The sequence below is a fragment of the Chiloscyllium plagiosum genome, chromosome 27 (genome assembly GCF_004010195.1).
Source record: "Chiloscyllium plagiosum isolate BGI_BamShark_2017 chromosome 27, ASM401019v2, whole genome shotgun sequence".
NCBI lineage: Eukaryota > Metazoa > Chordata > Chondrichthyes > Orectolobiformes > Hemiscylliidae > Chiloscyllium > Chiloscyllium plagiosum.
In genome coordinates, this window is record NC_057736.1 from 14,330,547 (window position 1) to 14,354,120 (window position 23,574).

Sequence of the window (23,574 nt, forward strand, 5' to 3'; positions counted from 1 at the left end):
GAGCGGAGTGTACCCAGAGTTGGGGTCTCTGTGTGAGGGGAGTGTACCCTGAGTTGGGGTCTCTGTGTGAGGGGAGTGTACCCTGAGTTGGGGTCTCTGTCAGGGGAGTGTACCCTGAGCTGGGGTCTCTGTCAGGGGAGTGTACTGTTGCGTTCTCAATGGCAGAAGTGTTGGGGAACAGAAACACTCCCCTATTCTGATTGACGGACGATTCTCCCTCCCCACCCCCCCACCTGTGGCCCCTCCCCCCGGCCGGGCTCCGTTCCCCTCCCCCTCTCCCTCTCCCCCCTCCCCCTCCCGCTCCGCTCCGGGTTTTGCCGCCGCCCCCCACACAACATGGCTAGTAGTTCTGTCAGACCGCGTGTTGCGCTGGGCCCGAGGCTCCGTTAGACGGGCTCGGGCTGCCGTGCTCACCCACACCCAGCCATGCGGAGCGGCAGCGCCACCGACAACGGCACCGGCAGTGCGGCCGTCTGAGCGCCACCGCCCAGAGCAAGTCCGGGAGCCGAGATTCAGCGAGCCGAGCGGCCGGGCGGGGGCAGCGAGAGAGCGAGCCGAGCCGAGCGGCCGAAAGTGGGAGCGGGTATCGGGGCCGCCAGGCCGAGCCGAACCGAACTGAGCACCGGGAGGGAGCGACCCACCGAAAGCGAGCGAGGCGAGGCGAGGCGAGGCCCGGGGGTGGGGGTGGGGGATCGCGCGGGGCGGCGGGCAGCAATGGCCGCTCCGGTCAGCGCCCTCAGAGACACCGAAATGAGCCAGGCCAAGGCCGGCGAGCTGGCGGCGCTGAAGCCGGGGACTGGGCCCGGCCCCACCGCCGAGCAGGAGCATCACCTGCCGGGCAACGGCTCGGAACCCGGCGCCGCCGCTAGGGAGACTTTCAGCAACCACCGGCTGAGCGCGGCCCCCGTGCCGGGTGAGCACAGCGACGAGGACAGCGGCCACCCGCCACACGTCGAGCAGGACGGGGCCTCCTCCTCGGAGCAGAGTAACGGCGGAGCGGGTTCCGGGGAGCCAGAGCCCGGCCGGGCTACCGCCACCAGCCTGGCCCTCCTGAGCGGCGACCAGAGATTCGACCATTCCAGCAACAGCGGTGGCGCCGTGCCCCTGGGCAACGCAAACCCGGGGCCCAGTCCTGGCCCAGGCGCCGTGCCGCCTACCGGCTACGTTTACAACCATTACCGGGGCCCGTTCCACCAACATGGCGGACAACAAAGCCCCGGCATGGGGGCAGCGCTACAACCCGGCGGCCTCGACTCCTTCCAACCCAACTCTCACGAGGCCTTCTCCGGCCACTACAACAACTACACCACGGCTTATCCGGCGGCCCGCAGCGGCTACATGAACCAGAGCTACGGCCTCAACTCGCCGCGGGCCGGGGCTGCTGGGCCTAAAGCCTTGGCCTCGGGTATGGTCGCTTCTTTCCAGCGCTTCGGTGTGCAACAACAGCAGGGCCCCGGCCTCCAACAGCATCAACAACCGCAGACGGCCTCCAGTACCCCAACCCTCAACCAGCTGCTCACCTCCCCGAGCGGGGCCCGGGCTTTTACTAACTATAACCAGGCCCACCAGGACTACAATAGCAGCCAGGAGCTGGCCAAGGGAGGCGAGCTGGGAAGCCAGTATCCCAGCTCGGGCTGGGCAGCAGCGCAACAAAGGAGCCACCATCCGCCCATCAGCCCCGGGAGTAGCGGGCAGCCCTTGCCTAGGACTCAGGTAAAAATGCTAACTAGTGGTTAACTAGTGTAACCAGGAGCGAAGCGTGGTAATGGCAGTGTTAGTTAATGGTTGGTACTGTGTCTGTGGTTGGGGGAGGGAGGTGGATTGGGCCGTGCTTGTGCTTCTCTCTCAATACAAAGAATCCGCTCTAAAATGGCCGGCTTTGTGCGAGTGGAGCAGCAGCTCTCGGTATAAATTATGTAAAGTGAGGCCCGAACCCGAGCTGGAACAGCTCTTCTCTCTCCCTCCCATTATTTTCCCCACTTTTTTAATCTCCCTCCATTTTCCTCCAATTCTTTCTCCCCCCTCATTTCTCCCACTTTGACCCCTCCCTGTTCCCCTCCTCCTCTCCACCCCAGCCTGTCCCTTTCCTTTCCACTTCACATCTGTTTTCCCCCTCCTGTTTTCCCCCTTCCCTCCTCCGTTTTTCCTCCTCACCCTCGTTTCCCTCTTCCCCAGTTCTTTCCACCCCTTACATTCTCTTATCCCCACCCCACGCACAGCTCTCCTCTCCCTACCCAGTTTTGTCCTCCTTTTCTCCCTTTCATCCTCCTGCTACCACCCCCACCCCTCCCAACGGCCAAGCATTGTAGGCTTTTCACTTCAAAAAGTGACCCTCCTGTACAAAAAAAGTCTATAAAGGATTGGGTGAGTTTAGTGAAACAAAACAGGTTATGTGTGCACCGGGGTTTTGCTGCATGATCTGTAGCTGAGGGACTGGCTGCTCTCTTTGTTTTAGGATTTTGATCCCAGTGAATTTCTCTCCCCTTATTTATGTGCCCAACCACTGTCTGCTGCTCTTGTCTGATTGTTTTAATGCTGTGTTTACTGATGGACCTCCGCTGCCGTTCCCACCTCCTTGTTTGCTTCTCTGTTCTCCCCCACCCCATGTTGTTTTTCTCGTCTCCACCGCCTTGTGTGCATGCAACCTTGAGTTGGTTCACTTTGCCAGTACTGGCTGGTACTAATGCACAGGCTGGTGATTTGAGTAAGTGCAGATTGCACGGGTTTGGGATTTGAATTATGGAGGTAAAATCCTTCTGTCAAAGCCAGGAGACAGTTGGTCTTAGGGTGACATGCTATCTGTAATCTGATTGGCTCCTCAGCTGCTGCTTCTGGCCATTTATAATTGCCTCTGATGTAATGGCAAAACAACCTGATTAGCTCATAAACTGGAATATGGTTCACATTACACTAGTGTGTGCAAGGGAGGGGAAAAATAAACACAGGTAATGGCCATTGTTTCACAGGCTTAGCTTGGAGAGGGCAAGAGATGCTGTGGAAACAGCTCCTGACCTTGAAATGCTGATTGCTCAGGGACAGCACCACAAACAATATCGGCTGTGTCAGCATGCACAGCCCCATTGTGTGATGACAGGGAGCTTATGGGGGGGGGGGGGGGTCTACATTCTAAGCACTGACCTTGGCTGTAATTTCATAAAATGTGGTCCACAGAATAGAAAGGCAAATTCAACATATTTGCTTCTATACCGTTTCAAATCATTTACCTGATGGTTCAGGTCAGCCTAAGTTCGGGTGATCTGTTAAAGCGCCCTTGGTTATCTAGTCCTTCAAGTGCCTGTGTGTTATAAAGAAGTTCAAGTTAATGCTCTACCTATTGAAACTGCTCTTGGGGAAGGTAGATCATAGCAATAATTGCTTATCCCAGCTGACAAGTTCTATCTTGAGAATCTGTTTTAATATTAAAGTGGTTGCTGTAAATTTAAAACTTTGCTTTAAATTCTTGCTTTTAATGATGCTGTTGACTTTTCTGCAAAATATATTCTGATCTGAAAATATCATGTAAGTCTAATTGTTCTAATGTGTTCCCAGTCGCTGGAATCCTGGATCAGCTCCTGGATCAGCATTTGTTGCTGATAGGGGAGGGAGCTGCTTGTTTAATTTAAGTCTTGGAGGTATTGTTTATTATACCTCTCTCTATATATGTGGTTTCATGCACAAATTGTTGCTCTTTCTAATTTGCATAAACAGGAGGGGCTATTGTGGTGCAGTGATAATGTCCCTACCACTGGACTGGGAGGCCTAGGTTTAACTCCCACTTGAACCAGCTGAACATGGAATAGTGTAGGTGGGATGGGCTTCAGATTAGTATGACAGGGCGGCGCAACATCAAGGGCCGAAGGGCCTGTACTGCGCTGTAATGTTCTGTGTGTATAAAATCTCTGAACAGGTTGATTAGGAAAAAAAAGGTTAAATAAAAACAAAATCATGCAGGAGCAGTATTGGTTTGGCTACGTATTAGTTTGTAAAATGTTGAGCGCTGAGGTTGGAGAACACAAGTCAACCTTTCAGTTGCACAATTTTAAATATCATGTATAGGTACACTCAGTGTACACTTACAGTCAGGCCTGGACACTGTCAGAAATGCATCAATGTTTCTGGATAAACCTGGTGTATTAAACCTGACAGAACGTTGACCAAACTGGGATGTCTGAAGGTACTAGGCCTGCTCTGTCAATGAAAAATAAATTGGGATACTAGTCAGACATCAGGAGCTGAACCAATGCTTGAATTTCTTTGAATTACTGATAGGTTGGGTTACTGGGAACTGTCAGAAAGTTGTGAAGCTTTTTGGTTCTCTGTATGGTAGCTGAGGGTGCCTTTTGTCAGCTGCGTTTCAAAGTGGAAGGCTATTTCCATTGGGGAATGAGCAGCAATTTGAAATTCTATTGAGGTGCAAAAAATGTATTATTTTTGCAATAGGAAATTGGTATTTTAAAACTAATATTGTTTGGGATCATTATATTTCAGATTGGAATTGAATTTTCCCTCATGTTTGATCAGTATGGAACTTGGAAGGAACCTAGCATTTTCTGGGTTCCTGTTTGCATGGGATACTTGAGAATAGTATCAACGTGGATTGCTTTATTATTCCCCAGGCCCACCCTCAAGACGGCAGGGTCCGTCTTGAGGGTGGGCCTGGGGAATGTTTGTAGAAAACTGTACAAAAAGAGGTTAGTGATGAGACAATTGGAGTTAAGGACAACTTCTCAAAAATTAAAATTTGGAACAGTGTTCCACAGAGTTCACCAATCAGTTACCTGGGTTTGGAGGGCATCTCATTCAAATTTGCAGACCTTACTGGCTGTATGGGAAATATCACTGAACATTTTGTTAGAAGGTAGCCTGCACAAGGAAAGCTGGCTTTTGTGGAAGTACAGATGAATTTGTGTGTTTTTGTTCATAAGGCAGTAAGCTCACTAAATAAACCAATGACACGGTTTTATGGCAACAGGTATGGATTATGAATGTAGAGATGCTTATTGGGAAAGCAAATGGATTGTTGGCCTTTATTTCAAAGGGAATGATATTGGAAAAAAGTCAAGTCTTTCTAATGCTATACAAGGCTAGTCGGACCATGACTGGAACGTTGTGAACAGTTTTGGGCCCCTTTATCTAAGAAAATATATCTTGGCATTGGAGGTAGTCTGAAGGTAGTTCACTTGTTATGGAGGGATTCTTTTGAGGAGGGGTTGAGTTTGAAATCATTGGATTTCTGAACAGTAAAAAGGGGTGACTTTATTGACAGAGTCTTAGGGGACTTAGCGGGTTAGATCAAAAAGGTTTCTTCATATGGGAGAATCTAAGACCAGAGGGCATAATCTTGGAGTAATGGGTCACCCATTTAGGACAGATGATGAGGAATTTCTCCCACAAGATAGTGTATTTGTGGAATTCTTTAACTGTGGGCTGTAGAGACTGGGTTAAGTATATTCAGGGCTAAGATAGTTTTTGGTCAGTAAGGCAATTGATAGTATGAGGGAAAGGCAAGAAAATGGAGGATGATTCACCAGGGTGATGTGAAGAAATACAAATGTGATGAAAGATTTTTAAAAATGGTGCTTTTTCAGAAGAAAGGATGTTTTTCAAAAACAGAAATTGCTGGAGAAACTCGGCACATCTAGCAACATCTGTGGGAAGAAAGAATTTACGTTTTTGATTCTGGTGACTCTTCAGAATGGTTCTGTAGTTTTGTTTTGATGTTACAGTGAAGGTGTTTAAAGTTTTATGACCAGGTTGGAGTACATAGATATACTGTTCCTAGTGGCTGAAGAATTCAGAATATTGTATAGGAAAGGTTAAGAACATGTTGCTCGAACAATTTCTTTATCATGAGCATAGCAAGACTGTGACGTGCATGTAGTTGGTGATTGCAGCAGAGACCATGTCAGCTTTGAAGACTCTGTTGGAATGTGACTTCAAGAAAAGGAAATTAATGGATGTGGAACAAGATGAGCAGGTAGTAGTAAGGAACTGCTTGTGAATGAGATGGACACTGGCATATGCTGGGTTCTGAATGACCTGTAACCTGTCATCTTTTCTGTGTTGCTGAGTACTTTACTTGGTTACTTTGGTGTTGACCAAATTGAGAATGGATGGTATTTACCTTTCGCTGAGCAAGTTTGTCACCATGTTGTCTTTTTACAGCAGTTTGGTAATTTTTAGCATGGCATAGTAGATTTACAGTGTTTAGTTTTGAGTGATGGAGGAATTAAGCAGTGAATTTCATTACTGTGCCATCATGCCATTATCATTTAAGAACTAAGTCTGAGGTTTCATCCAAAAGTTCCTGTGATTTGAATCTTGCTATTTACTGCTTTCCAGGCTTCTTAAACTTGTGTGTTTCCAGCCTATCTTTGCTCGGGTTGAAATTAGGAAAGCTTCATACATTTAACTATTGTGTGCCAATATCAGACAAGAGGCTTGGAAGTGTCCTGTCAAAGTGAGTGAGCTGTTTTGAAGTCTGTAATACCTCTGAGCATTTTAAAATGAATGAATTGGGCAAATTTAAGCTTTAGATTTGCAATGTTTCAATTCACGCAGGATAATTTTGCATTGAAAACTTGGGGCCAGGATTTTGACCTTCAGTTAAGTCAAAAAGATTTGTGCAACTGGTCTATCTTGAGAGAGCACAGCTTGTGTAGTGTGGAACTTACCTACTCTAATGTTTAAATCAGTGGTATTTGCCAGACCATGCTTTGCAAGGGTACTTAGGCTTTATCATTTTATAGATTGATTAATTTAGTTCCTGCCAATGGGTCACAATTTATCCTGTTTATCTCAATTTAATTTCTGTTCCTGCTTAAGTTAACCTTTTCCTGTTGGTGTTTGTTATTGCAGTGCTTCACTTGTTATGTTGAGCTATCGGGGAAGATGGATATCAAAGTGAACTGGATTTGGTGTGTATTAATTGCAGTTCCATATTCTGTGCAGCCTGTGAGCTCTGCCCCATGGAGTACAGTCCTGGATGGTCCATTGTGCTTACAGCTTTCACTGACATTAAATGTTCAGAAAGTGCTCCTCTTGCTGATGATGCCTGATTAGTGGACAGTGGTATGTCAGGATCATTTAATGTTGGCAATAAAACTTTATGCAGTGTCATAGAAGTGTTAATATTAATGTTTACAGCTTATAGACCTCCATGTCAAGGGCATAACAAAACCCATGGGAATAAAAGATTTGACATTTTAAATGGTGATATTTCACTTCTGATATCATTTCAGTCCCAGATGAAGATGGGGGGAAAAAATGAGCACATTGATTTTGTTTTTCTTGTTAAGATTTTGCACTCCAATCCCAAATTCACACCGTAGAGTGAACTGAAATTTACATTTGGGCCCTACTTGGCTCTTGCAGCCACAGTAATTATTTGACTAGTCTAGTTCACGCTCTGGTCAATATTAGTTCCAGGATTTTGATAATGGGTGATTCAACAATGGCAGTGCCATTTAATGTCAAGGGGTGATAGTTATACTCTTGTTTGAGGTAGTCAGAACCTGGCTCTCATGACGTGAATTTAACTTGCAACATGTCAACTCAAATCTGGATAATGAGCAATCTTGCTGCGATTGGATATGGACTGCTTCAATACCCGAGGAAGAGCGAATGGTACTTGGCTTTGTGGAGTCATCAGCGGACACATCTGACCTTTTTGGAGGGAAAGTCATTGAAGTGGCTAACGAAGTTGGGTCAAGGATACTACCCTGAAGTACACCAGCGATGTCATAGAGCTAAGATGACTGACTTGACAACCATAGTTGTCTTGCTTTTGTCAGGTATGACTCCAACCTTAGGAGGATTTTACTCCGATGCCCATTGATTCCAGTTTTGCTAGTACAGAGCAACCTTGACTATCTGAACGAGATGGGCTAGCACTGTTTCGTTCAGATAATTGATTATTAGGATAATTAATTTTACCTTAAACAAGGGAAGCCATACTGATCTAATGCTCTGCTCTACCTGAGGATTTGCTTAAATCTATAATTTTAATAAGTCTGCTGTTTTTAAAAAAAAAACTAATCTTTGTATTCTGCAAATTACAAGTTAAACTGAGAAGGACTAAACCCTTGCCATCACATAAATACTGTATATGAAATCTCCGCATTAAACAAGGTTCCAAATAGCTTCTACGATCACAAGAACACCTGTCAGTTTCTGGGAACTCGGTGTCACGATAGAAAGACAGAAGCACCGCCTTGCGCATGTGTTTACGTTCGCAGCCATTTTTTCATGAAAGGCCTGGTAAAGTGACATGAATACTGTAAAACACTTACTTTTGCAAAGGGCTGTATAACTAACCCTTAAAAAATCCAATCGCTGATGCTTGAAGTGCTTGTGTTACTTTGTTTTTGCCAGTGTTTTCACATGTTCTTCAGTACAGGTAAATCGAATACACTTACCTCTTTGATGTAATGTTTTTATAGAACCTTGAGATCTTATTTGGATAATCCAGGCTCCTCTGTACTGCTTGATGTCACAGTAGATACTTGCGTCCTTGATGTCAAGGGCAGTCACTCTCCCCTTTCCTCTGGAATTTAACTCCTTTGTGCCAAGGTTGTCTTGAGGACAGGAGCTCTGTGGCTCTGGTGGAACCCAAATTCACTAAATGCTGCTTATGATGTAGCACTGTTGAATGATACCTTCCATCACTTTGCTGATGATCAAGAGTAGACTGATGGATCAATAATTGGCTGGGTTGAATTTGTCCTGCATTTTGTGCAGTTTTCAACTTTACCGATGAAAGTAAAGAGGTATGTCATCAACCTGTTCAGGAATGTTATGACACATCTGCAGAGCAGGTGGGACTTAAACCTGGGCCTTCTGGGTCAGAGGTAGGGATGTTATCGCTGTGCCGTGAAAGCCCTCTGCGTTTTAAATCACTGGGCATACCTGGGAAATTATCCATATTATTGAGTAGATGCCAATGTTGTAACTATTTCGGTATGGCTTAGGATTTGGCAAGTTCTGGAGCGTAAGTCTTTAGTACTATTCACGGTGCAGGGAATTTCTTAAGGAGGCATTTGGTTTTTCTGTGTCATATGGATTATGCAGCGAAAATGATTCTGCATGCTTGAGGTGAGTGGCATGGGTGACATCTGCAGAGAGACTGTTTGAACGAGGGTGAAAGTAAAAGAATGAACATGAACATGTGGTTCTGTCCCTTATGGGCATTTTGGTTTCCTTTATCAAAGGGAATGAATTTCGTTATTCCCCAGATTTTCTTTCTCCAAGGCACTGAGCTCAGGTTGTGGAGAATGCCTCTCCTAAGTGGCACTTAATGTAGGAAACAAGTTGGTATTCAGTTATGGGGGTGGCTTGCTCAATGTCCATACTTACTCATTGGCAGGAGTAACTAGCTACTGCTATTAGCCCCTACCTTTGCTTACTTCCCAGAGGAAGATAGTTGGCAGTTGCTTTTCATTGAAAAGCATAGCCAGGATTAGTCCAGCCTAGTTCTGCATTCCTCGTTTTATTCCACTTGAATTAAAAATGATCATATCATTGCATTTAATCTGGTTTCACATCATATTGATTTGAATTAATAAGATGAACTATACATATGTATATTGGGTAAGAACAGAATTAGGTTGGATTCCTGGATTTTCCTTGCCATTAGCTACTATCCATTTGTTTAAGCGATTGGTTGTTACAGCAGCAAACTGATTATGCATCTTGTACTAGAGAATATCACCCCTTCCATTACCCCACCTCATTCTCCTCAATACCCAATATCCTCGTTGAGATGTAATGTAGGTAGCCCAAACAAAACCTAAAATCTTTGAAATCTAAATATTTCGAAGCAATTTAATGTACAGTTCATGGAGTATGTTCGAATAGTAATCATTGTTGCATTATAAGAAATGCAGCAGCCAATTTACATTTAGAAAGTTCCAACAAACTGCAATGTAATTAATTGATCTGTTTTTGTGACTTTGAAGGGTAAATATTGGCAAGGGATAACCCCATTTCTTAAAGTAGCACAAAAAGATGTTGCATATCCTTGTGGCTTCTACATCTAGTTTGAAAGATAACATCGTCAACAAAACAGCACGGATGTTGAATCAAATATCCCTTTCTTGTAAATGTCTATGGATACTGGTCTGTGGGTTGTGAGCCCTTGTATGGCTCAAGGATAAGATTTACATATGCTTGGTTTGAAAGCAAATTGCGTTCTGTGTCAGTGTGTAATTGTTAGTCCTGCAAGAATACTGGGTCTGAGCACCTGAGCTTGCATCAAGGCTCTTCTCACCAGTCACTGTCTGAAACAGTAAAGTTTGTTTTCAGTTTTGACATTGAGCAGCTTTGTGTTCTTCTGCAGTTTGTTCTGAAAGTGCATGCTTTGAGCATTTTGAAACTCTTCCTTGTGCAAGTGCCAGTTACCAGACCTTAAATTGCCCCTCAGTTTACTGACTTTGAAAGTATAGCTGACCTGAAGTTAAAGGGGGCAAATAATTCTATGGTGACCACATATGTCAAATGCTAAGAGTTCTTACTCATCCTCAGACTACAGATACAAGTGCTGGACAAGGTTTACAGATTAAAGTAATTGTTAAAATCTAAACAGTCACTGTTTTGTGGAAATCTAAGTCAAATAGCAAAGTCCTTGCATGTGTCGTAGCCCTATTTTGCTTCTCTCTTAGGTCATTAACTTCTGAAATCTCTGTTTAACTTCAGACTTGGCTACTTCAGTTCTCTCCTGGTTAGCCTTCAACTTTACATCCTCTACAAGATTGCTCATACAAAGCTCTGCACGTATTCTAATTTGCCATCTATTCATCCATCTATTTAGTAGCCTGTCTGTCTCTTCCTCACTCTAGATAAGAGTGGTGCTGGAAAAGCACAGCAGGCCAGGCTTGGATGCTGTGCTTTTCTAGCACCACTCTAATCTAGACTCTGGTTTCCAGCATTTGCAGTCCATGTTTTTACCTTGTCTCTTCCTTAGTTTCAGTTACAGCATAACTGAAGTCTGTCTTTTGAAGCACATGTTAATGTTAGTGATTCTTAAAGTTGTTTTCACACAATGGCCGGTGGAGTAGTAGCGCAAGAGCAGGCTCCTCAGTCGAGGAGCCCAGAGATCATCTACTCCATCCGCTATACTACTTTTCTCCTGTCTCTGCTTTTTTAATGTTTCCATTTATTATGGCACTATCTTTTTTTTAATTACTTCGCCAGAAGGTGTCTTCTGGCCCAGGTCCAGTAACAAGATTGCTTTTAATGGCCCTGACTGGCAGTCTAGGCCTGGTGGGGCAGTCTCCAGGAGGAGCAATCTTGGCCTGTAGTGGGTTCTTGTTCTGGGGTGGAGGCTTTTGGCGGCTTCTGGTATTCCAGCAACCTGGCCTGGAGGTCTTGTCCTTGCTTCGGAGGAGGCTTCTGGTTATTCCAGCGGCAAGGCGTGAAGGTGTCATCTCAATGTGGCAGTTTTGGATGGGTTTTCCAGTGTACCCCGAACCCAGGAGTTATTCATTGAACTGTGGTAAACCTTTACTTTTTTCCTTCATGTTTTTGACATCTGTCACTAATGTAGGTGCTATAGAATGCCAACTATAAAAGTCACTTTTAAAAATAAAAATACACATGACGATGAATTGTAATTCTATTCTGTTTGTCTTGTTCTTCCTGACTTGCATTGGCTTCTGACCTGGCAATACTGTTGTTTTGAAATTATTTTTCTAATTCGTAAGTCCCATCATGCTCTTGGTCCCTCTTATTTGGTCAGATCAGCCTTGAAATTCTGGCTTTTTGTCTGTCGGTGATCACTTCACCATTGGTGACAGTGCCTCTACATCCCAGAGTCAACAGCTCCCTTATGAGCGCCCCCCCCCCCCCAACGCAAAGGTGCTCACCATTTTAAAATCGGACCCTTTCTCTCCTAAGCATGAGTTGATGTTAAGTGTTTGTTGGATAATGTTTCTTTAGAGTAACTTGGGCATTTCATCATGTTGTGGGTCTGCATAAATACAGACTAAGGGATTTGGAAAGTTTTACTGGTGTTTGAGAGATCGTGTTACTTAATCAGTTTTGTGTCATGGAGATGTACGGCATGGAAACCGACCCTGCAGTCCAACTCGTACATGCTGACCAGTTCTAAATTAATGTAATCCCATTTGACAGCACTTGGTCCATATCCCTCTAAACCTTTCCTGTTCATCCAGATGCCTCCTTAAATGTTGTAATTATACCCGTTGCCTCCACCACCTCTAGTAGTTCGTTCCATATGTGTGGCACCCTCTGCATGCAAAGTTGCCCCTTTAGACCCTTTTTAAATGTTTCCCCTCTCACTTTAAACCTATGCCTTTTAGTTTCCCCTACCCTGGGGAAAATACCATGGCTATTCACCCTATCTATGCCCCTCATGATTTTATAAATCCTTCGCCTCAGCTCCAGGGACTGAAGTCTTAGCCTATTCAGCCTCTCCCTATAGCTCAGACTCCAGTCCTGGCAACGTCCATTTGAATCTTTTCTGAACCCTTTCAAGTTTAACAATATTCTTCTACGAGAAGGGAGACCAGAATTGAATGCAATATTCCAAAAACGGCCTAACCGATGTCCTGGACAGCCGCAACTGACCTCCCAACTCCAATGCACTGACCAATAAAGGCAAGCATACCAAATGTCTTCACTACCCTGCCTACGTGCGACTCCACATTCAAGAAACTATAAACTTACACTTCAAGACACAATCAATGGTAAGGTCTTGGAGAGTATCAGTCCTGCCCTGCTTTGCCCTACCAAATGTAGCACCTTATTCATCTTGATTAAAATCGATCTGTCACTCCTTGGCCCATCTGACCAAGGTCCTGTTGTACTCTGAAGTAAACCTCCTCGCTGTCCACCATATCCATTTTGGTGTCATCTGCAAACTTACTAACCATATCTCCTATATTCATCACCGATCCTTGCGGCACACTGCTGGTTGCAAGCCTCTTGTGAGAAATCAGCATGTCATTAGGCTCTACATGTTGTGTAAAGTCTTGGACCAAATCTAGTTCTAGCTTACACTTCCAGTACATATAAATTCACAGAAAATTAGATAAACTCCATTGCTGTTTTCCTTGAATGCAATAAGGTGTTGGGTATTATTGTGCTAATCATAGAATAGTTCCAGCAGAGGAAGAGGGTATTTCATCCTTCGAGTTTGTGCTAACTACCTGCAAGGATAGTTTAGCCAGTCCTATTTCCTATGCTTTTCTCAGCCCTACAGATTCATCAAGGGCTTATCCAATTACTTTTTTGAAAGCGTAATTAAGATTCACTTTCCCTTGCTTCTCAGCCCCTTGCTGCTTTAAATAAGTTTTTTTCTTATATTGCAATTCACCTTAAATCTGTGTCCCTAAGTTCTCAAGCCACCAATGGGAGCAGCTTCTCTCAATTTACTTTCATGTATTAGATGATCCATCAAGCCACTTCTCCACCTTCCCTTTAAAAAGAACCCTTCAAAATTTTCTAGTCTGTCCATATAACTGAAGTTCCTCATTCCTTGAATCATTCTTGAAGGTGTAAGTGTTCACATTATTCCTAAAGTGCATTGCCTAGAAACTGATGGTACTCCAGTTGAGGCTGAGCCATTGTTTTACAACATAACTTTTCGCTTTCGTATTCTGTGCCTCAATTTCTAAAGCCCAGAATCCTATGAAAAGTGTTTTAAAAAACAAAGTGCTCCTCCACCTTCAATAATTTCTGCACGTATACCTTGTTCCTGCACTCCCTTTAGAATTGTAACCTTTAGTTAATGTTGCCTTTCCTTGTTCTTCCAATTCTCTCCCCTGAAGTAAAATGTGTAGAGACACTATTTTTGACAAGTCACTGGACTGATTATGGAAACTAGTTGTTATTGACTGTGAGCTCTTACCAGAGTGTGGCATTTGGGCAATTAAGCGTTTTCCATTTTGAGCCCCATGTTACAAATGTGTTGTCTAAGAAGCACATCAGAACGCCCTCAATTGTGCCTGAACAATGTGCCTCAACCCTGTTGCATTGTGCAGCACTATTCCTTTTTGATTGTTGAGTGAAATTGTCAGAATGCAAGCATTTTTCCAACATGTCCACTATGGGTGAAACTGCAAACTCATTTTATGCAGGACCTATTTTGCCAGCAGACATAAGCCTTCTTGCTCTCCTGACTAAGCTCGTGTAGACCTCCCCTGCAATAATGTAATAATATTAGAGTTAAATTGCCCTAATAATTTTTAGCATTCCTTGTATCCTGAATTGTTTAACATTGCAGAGCTGATCTGTGCACGTGTATCTCTATGATTAATTTATGGGATGTGTGTATTGCAAGCTTTGCCTGCATTTATTGCTCATTCCAAATAGCCCTTGAAGTTGGAGGTGCACCACCACCTTGAATCGCTGCAGTCTGTTGGCTGTAGGTATATTCAGAGTGCAGTTAGGGAGTTCCAGGCATTTGACTCAGGAACAGCATTACAGTTTTAAGTCTGGATGGTGAATGGCTTGGAAAGGAGCTTCATGTAGCCTTCCTCTTGGTGATTGTGGGTTTGGGAGCTGCTTTCGAAGGATCGTTTGTGAGCTGCTGCAGTGCACCTTGTAAATGGTAGATGACATTGCTGTGAATTGGTGGAAGTGAATGCTCAAGGTGTTGGGTGGTGTGCCAGTCAAATGGGCTGGATGCTGTCAACCTTCTCAAGTTAGAGCTGCATTCGACCAGGTGAGTGGAGAATATTCAGTCTCACTCCTGAGTTGTGCCTTGTAGGTGGTTAACAGACTTGAGCAAGGGAGAGAGTTACTTGGTGCAGATTTCTTAGCTAATTATCTACTTTTGTAGCTACAGCATTTACATGGAAGTCTAGTCACTTATCTGGTAAACCTTAGATGTCAATTTTTGCATACTTGATTGGTTTGGGTGGCTGTAGTCAAACGTATACTTGAGATTGTGTTATAGGCTGGAACGAATTGAAGGGTTTAAAACAAACATCACATTTTCTGTCTATATCAGAACCAAAGTGGGATTGCAGCTTTGCAGGTGTGGCTTGATTTAAAATGAAAAAAAATGGCAATTTCATTTTACTTTTGGGAGGTGAAATCGTTGCCAAGGATGCTTGTTCATGCCCAGTAATTAAATGATGAATTTAATTTCTTTAAATAAGCTTGCGTTTGTTCTGTTCTAGCTTACTTTGTATAAAATAAAATTTAGACTTAACTTTTGGAATTGTCACAGGGCTCTGCTTTAAATAGAGCTGCTCTCTTCTCTTTCCCATTAAAAATGGGACAATGCAAAGCTGGGAATCACTGTATAAAGATGAGACTTCAACTTGGTCAAGCTGCAACACAGGACAACGTACATGCTGAACAACATATGTACAACTGATAGACTGGGTGATTCTTCTCAACCAACTGATCAGATCTAAATGCTGTAGTCCCAGCATATCTAGTTGTGACTGGTAGTGGACAATTAAACATGCCAAACAGTTGAAGCTACTGCACACTGTAAAAGGTACGGGTCCTGACAACATTTCAGTAATAGTGCTGAAGATGTGTTTTCGAGAATCTGCTAAGCCCCAAACCAAACTGTCGCAGTGCATCTGTAGCACTGGCATCTACCTGACAATATGGAAAATTGTCTAGATACCTTCTGCATAGAAAAAAACAGGACAAATCCAACCTGGCTAAATAAAGTGATGGAAAGAGTCATCAATGGTGTTATCAGTGTACATGCTTTGATATAACCTTTTCATTGCTCAATGTAGGTTCTGTCAGGGCCGCTCAGGTTACCATTGACCAGAAACTGAACTGGACTGGCTTTATAAATATTAAGAGGTCTGGATTAAAGTCCCAATTGTCTGAAATGTGTTATGAACTATCCAAACAGACTGATTTTAAAAAGGAATATGTGGCTGAGAGCAGGTTAGAGGATAGGAATTCTACAGCAAGTGACTTGCTACCTGACCTCCCAAAGCCTGTCCACCGTTAAAAGTCAAAAATGTGATTGACAACTCCAGTAACACTCGAAGCTTGACACTATCCAGAACAAGGCTTGGTTGACAGCACTCTGTCAAACGTTTCTCACCTTTCACCAATACATAGCAGCAGTGAGGACCATTACAAGATCCACTGTGGAAATTCACCCATGCTCCATATCGCCTAGTACCTTCCAGACCTATCTAGAAGGATCAGGGTAGCAGATACATAGGAATGCTACCAATTGAAGCTCCCCTCAAGTCACTTTCCATCCAGACTTGGAAGTGTTTTGTTCATCCTGGAACATCCTCTCTGACAACATTGTGGGTATATCTATAGCACATGGACTGAAGCAGTTCACTACCACCTCTGAAGGGCAATTAATGGGTAATAGATTATGCCCACCCAAGTGAAGCCAATGAATAAAATGAATTGGAAGCAGTGAACAGCCTCCTGTTGATGTGAGCTTGATTTTAATGCTGATTGGACGTTACTGCATCATGCAGTATGATGTGTGAGCTTGGTTACAGGGCTCCACCTTGTGACTCCACTAGTCTCTGTCAGTCTGTCCAGATCTGTATATCTTGATGTACATACAACTTTTAAATGGAGGCTTTGCTGTTACCACCAACATTGCACCTTTTTCTGTATCAAACTGCTTTTGCGTCTTGTGGAAAAACAATTTCCATTACAGGATGTGTGGTCATCAGTGTTATCATCTGTGCTGCAATGTGAAGTAATACTACTTTTTTGGAAGTCATTGGGAAAAAGCATATTCCTCCTAAATGGCAAGGTTTTAGATGGAATGGATAAGTATAGATTGTTGGTTGTGGAGTTACACAGGGCATTAATGTGGGAAGCAAAAATAGCTAAGATGATAAGGCCCATTAAATCTTGGGTTTTGTATTTGGGTGCAAAACTTAGAAAAGCAAAGAAGCAACATTTGTTTCGAACCTGGTTTGAGTTGTGCCAGCTTTTTGAAAGATCCATCCAGTTATTACCCTTGAAGTTCTTTGACTGATAGTCCTGCAGATTTATTAAAAAATCAAGCTCCCTTTTGAAAGGTTATTGAATCTGTTTCCATGGTCCTATTAGGGAGTATGTTGCAGATCATTTTAATGTAGAAAGGATTCTCCTAACCTTTCTGACTCTTTTACCAATTGATTTTCATCTGTGTCCTTCTCTGTAGTCATGAACTCAACTGTACAAATTGATTAAATCATCTTCTGTATTTTTGCTGTAAGTAGACCTACCAAATTTTTGCAGAATTGGTGTGGTGCAGATGGAGGTCATTCAGCCTGTCGCACCTGCACCATTTCCGTAACTCGTGCCAATCTTCTGTCTTTTTCCCATAAGCGTGTCCCATCTGTTTTGTCCAGTAACCCTGTTGAACTGAAGTCTTCCATACTTGGGTGCCATTTGAATACATTTGTGCACCATCTCCAAGACCTTTGCATCTATCCAAAAGTCGTGTACTTTGAATTGAATACGTCCTCCAGCTGAGAACTTACCAGTGGTTTTAAGGATTTTACACAACTTGCTTTTACATTCTATCTTTATTTATAAAGCCATATACTTTTAATAGCAGTCTCAATTTATTTCTGTCAAATATTTCTCTGAAAGCATCATCTGGTCTCTGACTCTTTAAAATTGTACTGCTTGCTTATAAAGCTTTCTTATTCTTCCTTCTGAGACACATTGCTTTGTACTTCTCCACTTTAAATTTAATCTATCACGTATCTGTCTATTTCACCAGTCTCTGTTCCTAAGCTTGCTTGTGTACCCAAGTCCTGGTCATTGCTAACACCCTCCATGTCTGAAGATAAACAATAAATTGTGCGCAAAAGAAGTGAAAGAACTGCAGATGCTGGAAGTCAAAACAAAACCATAAATTGCTGGAAAAACTCAGGAGGTCTGGCTTCAGTGGAGAGAAAGCAGAGTTAACGTTTGGGGTCTGGCAACCCTTCAGAATAGAAGAGTTCAATAAATTATTGTAAAATCCACAAATTAATTTCAAAATTTACAATGTTCCTTGGAGAGAAATGTGGAAAAGTGAACAGCATAGATAATTTGAATTAAAACAAAATTTGATGACCTAAATGGTCTGTTTTAGTCTGAGTTGAATGCATTTTGAATTGAAGTATTGATATTTGAATGTTTTAGATGGCTGATCATAGTTCATTCAGTCTCCTTATGCATAACATATGCATTGCTTTCACCCAATCATTGAAGGCATCAGCCACTTCGCCCTGTTTTCTGAAATTCTGTCTTCAGTCCTGTAGTCATTTTATTTTTATTTTTCTTTAAGATTCTTAAGACCTAACTCTTAGACCAACTTTTAAGCTCATTTATTTCTTATTACCACTCTTTGGAGCTGCATGGGGAATTTTTATACTTGGAAAATTGCATCTTGTGATAGATGCATTCCATCAGATATTGCATGTATTGATGTGGTGAAAAGCCTTTTGGTTGTGGAGGAACCTGTTGCAAAAAGTACTGTTTAGAGTTGGGTCAAGTTGCCAAAATAAAGAAAATATCTTCAGCACTGACACTAATTTCTGCTCCGATGTCTTATAGTCTTATGAGCACCCACATTTTGAAAAAGCATTGTATAGTTTCTGGAGGCATCTTGAAATGAATTTTTTTTCCTGGAATTTTTGAATTCCTCCACACTTTTGCAGTTAATTTGAAATATCTTATTTAATGTTAAAGTGCCTCTTTGTCTTTGTCCAGCTCTGTAAGGGTTCTTTTTTGTGACAGCGTATGACAGACGTAATGTCATACTCTGTTTGCATACGAATCTGGTGCGCTTAATAAACATTTCAAACATTGAAGGCTGGTTACTTTATACCTTGAGGAGAATAGGTTTCTTATGGCTAGATGGACCACCTGGTCTCAGCTGAAGTTCTTGAACTGAGTTCTGTTTTAAGTATGGTTCTGTATTGAGCATTGTGTGATTTCAGAGCTGAATCGAATCCGCTACTCCACTGATGTTCAAGATACACAGGCATAGGTGTAGCTAACTGCTTCGTGCCTCTTCTGTCCCAAATTTGTCAGGGCTGTCTATTTTTGAAGGACCAGCACCAAGCTTAACATACCTTCATAACTGTGTGTGTCTCTGTCTCTGTATGTGTCTCGATGTCAGAGTTTTTCTGGTCAGTCAAACTCTGCATGTCCCTGGCCCCATCCAAAAATGTTATCTGATTCGAGGTCCTTCTGGTATGTGTTGTCTTTCTTGGGATCTCTTGGTCTTGGCTTCATTCTCTTACTCTTTTGAGAGGCAGGAGAGATCTTCCCATCTTCTGTTCATGAAGTTAGCATGATCAGTATAAACCTCTTCACCCATTGGAGGTGAACTGAGTTTATAACTGTTGGAAGAATGTTGACCCAATTTGTTAATTGAACTTGTGCAGTGTCCTGCCTGTGTGCGAAGTATGGATAAAGGAATGGAATGATAAAAATGAGACATCTTGGAAAGATATTGCTCCTGTTTATTTTGAAAGGGACCAGAGTGGGTAAGGGAGCACTGCAGAGGTTGTTTACTTGCCTCAAAATTGTATCTTTTTAGTCTGTAGTGGGAAACAAGGAATTTATCTTGACATCTTTAAAAATTTACAAGTTTTTTGCGTTATAGCTGATTTAGATCCTGTGACAACAGTGAACTAGTTTTTCTGTCTGCAATCTCTAATATGGTTGTATGCCACCAGCCTCCTCCCAATGCCTCTCCATTTTGGTCCAGTTTCAATTTCTTCTGTTCCTGCTTCTACACCTTTTGCACCTGATGTCATCTAAGGATGTATCCATGATCCCTCCAATTTTGACCTTATCCCTTGGTGACACCATCCCAGAGCATGGTGTTAGCTTTCACTTGCAGGTTATGAACACACAGCTATCTAAACGTTATTTGTTATGTGCTCCACTGTTGCTATACTTTGAAGCTGCTTATCTGATATTGAGTATTGCATGAGCATAAATTTTCTTGGTTAAAGATTGGGATGGCTGAAGTCATTGTCTACAGTCTCTGCTCTCTAGTGACCAACTCCATCTCTTTACCTTGTAACAGTTTGAGTTTAAACCAAATTATTTGCAAACCTTTGGTATATTTCACTTTGAGCTTCTGACTATCATTAAGACTGTTTCCATCATCATAACACTTGTCTGATTCTTGTCCCCACTTCTGTTCATCTGTTGCTGAAACCCTCCTTTGTCTTTGTAAGTTCAATGTAAGACTAAACCAATATATTGCTGACATTTCACCTAACTGCGGAAAATTGAAATTCATAACTGATTCCTGTGTCTTTACTCTAACCTAGTCCCATTCACCTACTGATCTTGTGCTCACATATAGTCGTCATACAAGACAGAAACATACCCTTTGGTCCAAATAGTCTACACCTTAAACTGACTCCTAGTCAAGACATGCCTCAATTTTAAAATTCTTATCCCTCTTTACAAATGTTTCTGTGACCTTATCCTTCCTATCTCTAGTTTTCATCCAGCTTTGAGAAATCTATGCTTACTGTATCTAGTTCAGGTCTTTGAGGATCCTTTATTTTAATTGCATCGCTATTGATGGCTGTGCCTTCAACTGCCCAGTCTTATGCTCTAGAAATCCTTCTCGACACTACTTTGCTTCTCAAGTGGTCTTTCCACTGTTGTGATGTTATTAATTTTGCTTTTTAATGCACCTGCAAGGTGTCTTTGTCATTCCCTATGTGCAGGATGCTGGCTAAGTGAACTTTTATTGCCCATCTCTAAGTGCTGTGGAGTAGGTGGTGGTGGTGAGCTGCCTCTTTGAGCTGTTGCAGTTGTTGAGGTGTAAAAACACCCAATGTACTGATAGGAAGGGTGTTACTGGATCTTTGAATAGTAACATTGAAAGAGTGGTGATATTGTTCAAAGTCAGAGTGTGGTCTTAGACTTCGAGGGGCGTGTGAAGGTGGTGGTGCTCCCATGCATCTGCTACCCTTCTAAGTGATAGAGCATTCCTCCTTGTTTGAGGTTAAGGATTAAGAAGCTGCTGCTGAAGGACCCTTGCTAATCTATGCAGTGCATTTGTAGATAGTGTACACTACATCTGTATGTAAATGGTTGATGAAGTGCCAATAAAGCAGGTTGCTTTGTCCAGAATGATGAGCTTCTCGAGTGTTGCTGGAATTGCACCGGTCCTGCTAAGTGAATAATAGTCCCTCTTACTCTTGTCTCTGCTGGATGGTAAACCAGCATTGGAGAGACAGAATGATAGTCAGGTGTTGCAGAATTCATAGTCTTTGACCCACTCGTGTATCCATTAGTTATATGGTTGGTCTAGTCTGTTAATGCTCAGTGGTAACTCAAGATGTTGATAGTGGGAGATTGAAAGGCATTACAGTTGCTGAATGTCAAATGGCGACGGTCATTGCTTGACATAAGAACTAGGAGCAGGAGTAGGCTGTCCGGCCCTTCGAGCCTGCACCACTGACATTTGTGTGATGTGAACATTTCTTAACAATGCATCAGCCTATGCCTGGATGTTACACAGGTCTTGCTGTATACGGACGTGAGCTGTTTTATCGTATGAAGAGTCACAAATGGTGCTGAGTATTGTACAGTTATCAGCGGACAGCAAACATCTCCACTTCTGACCGTTATGTTGGAGGGAAGGCAATTGATGGTGCAGCTGCGCCAGTTGGGATACTAGTTTGACGTCCTGGTGCTGAGATAATTCACATCCAACAACTACAAGCATTTTTCTTTTTGTGCTAGGTATAACTCCAGCCTTCAGCCAATATTCTCATTCTCATCAATTCCAGTTTTGCTAGGGTTCTTTCCCATGCACAGTTGAACCCTAAATTGATGATGTTGAGGATAGTCACTCTGAGCATTCAGCACTCCGTTTGAACCAATGGACTCCGGCTTAGTGCCTCTGGTGGAATACAAACTGAGCAGTGGGCAGTTTATGCATTTTCAGGTGTTTGATAACACTATTGCTTATCCCTTCTGTCACTTTACTGATGGGTAATTGACAGAATTGGATTTGTACTGCTTTTTGTGCACAGCAAAAAAGCAGTACCATGGCAATTTCCTACACTATTTTGTAGATGCCAGTGTTGAAACTGTACTAGAACATTATGGTTAGGGCCAAGCATGTTCTGGAGCATGTCTTCAGTACGATTACTGGGATGTTGCCAAGGCCCATACACTCTTCAGTATCCAGTGTGGTTGACTTGCATTTTTGATGATGTGACCTCGGGAGACTGAGATGAATCATCCATGCTACACTTTGACTGGAGATGGATGCATATAGATTTGCACTGATCTGCTGGGCTTCCTGTCATTGATAGACATATTTGTAGAGCCCCCGCCTTGTTTTAGATGTTTCAATGTCTATCATCATTCACAACTGCAGAACTTCATCAGATCTGGTGGCAATGGGATAACTTAGTCCTGTCTAGATGCTTTTTTTGGTGTACAAGTGGTGATGACCCACAGTGACTCATCGGTGCTTAAGTTTGACTTGTTAGATCTTTTTGAAGTCTATTCCATTTGACCGTTTGGTAGTGCCACACAATGTAATGATGGGTCTCCTTATGTGAAGATTGGACTTTGTCTCTCAGTGACCGTGTATACTAAACTCCTTTGTTAGTATGTGTTCCTACTTGCAAAATGTAGATTAGTGAGGACAGGGTCAAACATGTTTCCCTCATTCCATGCCACAAACCTAGTCTAACAGCTGTGTCCTTTAGGACTTGGCCAGGACTGGTGCTACTGAGCCACTCTAGATAAAGTCTCCCACTCGAGTACATTCTGTGTCCTTGCTGCTATCAGTGCTTCCTCGTGTTCAACAAGGGGGTTTGTTGATTTCTGTGAGACATGAGAGGCAGTCGTAATCAGGAGTTTTTCTTGTCCATGTTTGATCTGATGCTATGAGACTGAGAGCCCAGAGTTAACTCGCCTCTTGTGGATCTGCTTATGTGATAGTATCTATTCTAGGATGATGGTACCTGGGGCATTGTCTGTGAAGTATGATTCAGTAAGTGTGACAATATTGCTTGACTAACCTGTGAATGTCTGTCGCGTTCTCAGGTTTCCTCCCATAGTCCAAAAATGTGCAGGTTAGGCGGACTGGCCATGTTAAGCGGACTGGCCATGTTAAATTGTCCTGTTGTGTCCAAAGATGTATAGGGTAAGTAGATTGGCCATGATAAATGGGTTATAGGGTTGGAGGCTGGGTCTGGGTGAGGTCTTCTTTGGAGGATCAGTGCAGATTTCATGGGTGGAATGACCTATTTCTGTCCTCCAAGGAATGTTTTATTCTTTGTACCTGGTGGTGAATATGTCATGCAAAGTGTATTTATAAATCAGGAGAAAATGGTCACTGAAGTTATTGTGCTAAAAATCTCTGAATATTTCACTGTACTTCTAGTTTGCACATCTGTTTATCAGTAATTCAGAACTCAAGTTCCGAAGGATCCAGCAACTTGTTTTTGTTTCTGATTTCCAACTTCTGCAGTTCTTCAGTTTCTAAACAAAATCTTTATCAGCAATGGCTGATGTGGGAGTTCATGGCTTCTAGTGAAATTGTGAACTAAGTTCTTTTTATTTTAGCCCACCCACTGTTGAGAGAATCTATCCCAATCAACCACAATCCTTTTAAGTAGT

At 42.8% G+C, this 23,574-nt stretch overlaps 1 protein-coding gene across 4 annotated transcripts in view; it reads left to right on the forward strand.

Moving 5' to 3' along the window:
* The first annotated feature begins 301 nt into the window (after nucleotides 1-301).
* Nucleotides 302-23,574, forward strand: part of arid1ab (AT rich interactive domain 1Ab (SWI-like)) — a 126,532-nt gene continuing 103,259 nt past the window's right edge. For all 4 annotated transcript variants that reach the window (XM_043717472.1, XM_043717474.1, XM_043717476.1 and 1 more), the window contains exon 1: nucleotides 302-1,713. In XM_043717472.1, the coding sequence (XP_043573407.1) occupies nucleotides 715-1,713 (999 nt within the window). In that variant the 5' untranslated portion in view covers nucleotides 302-714. The remainder of the gene's footprint in view (nucleotides 1,714-23,574) is intronic.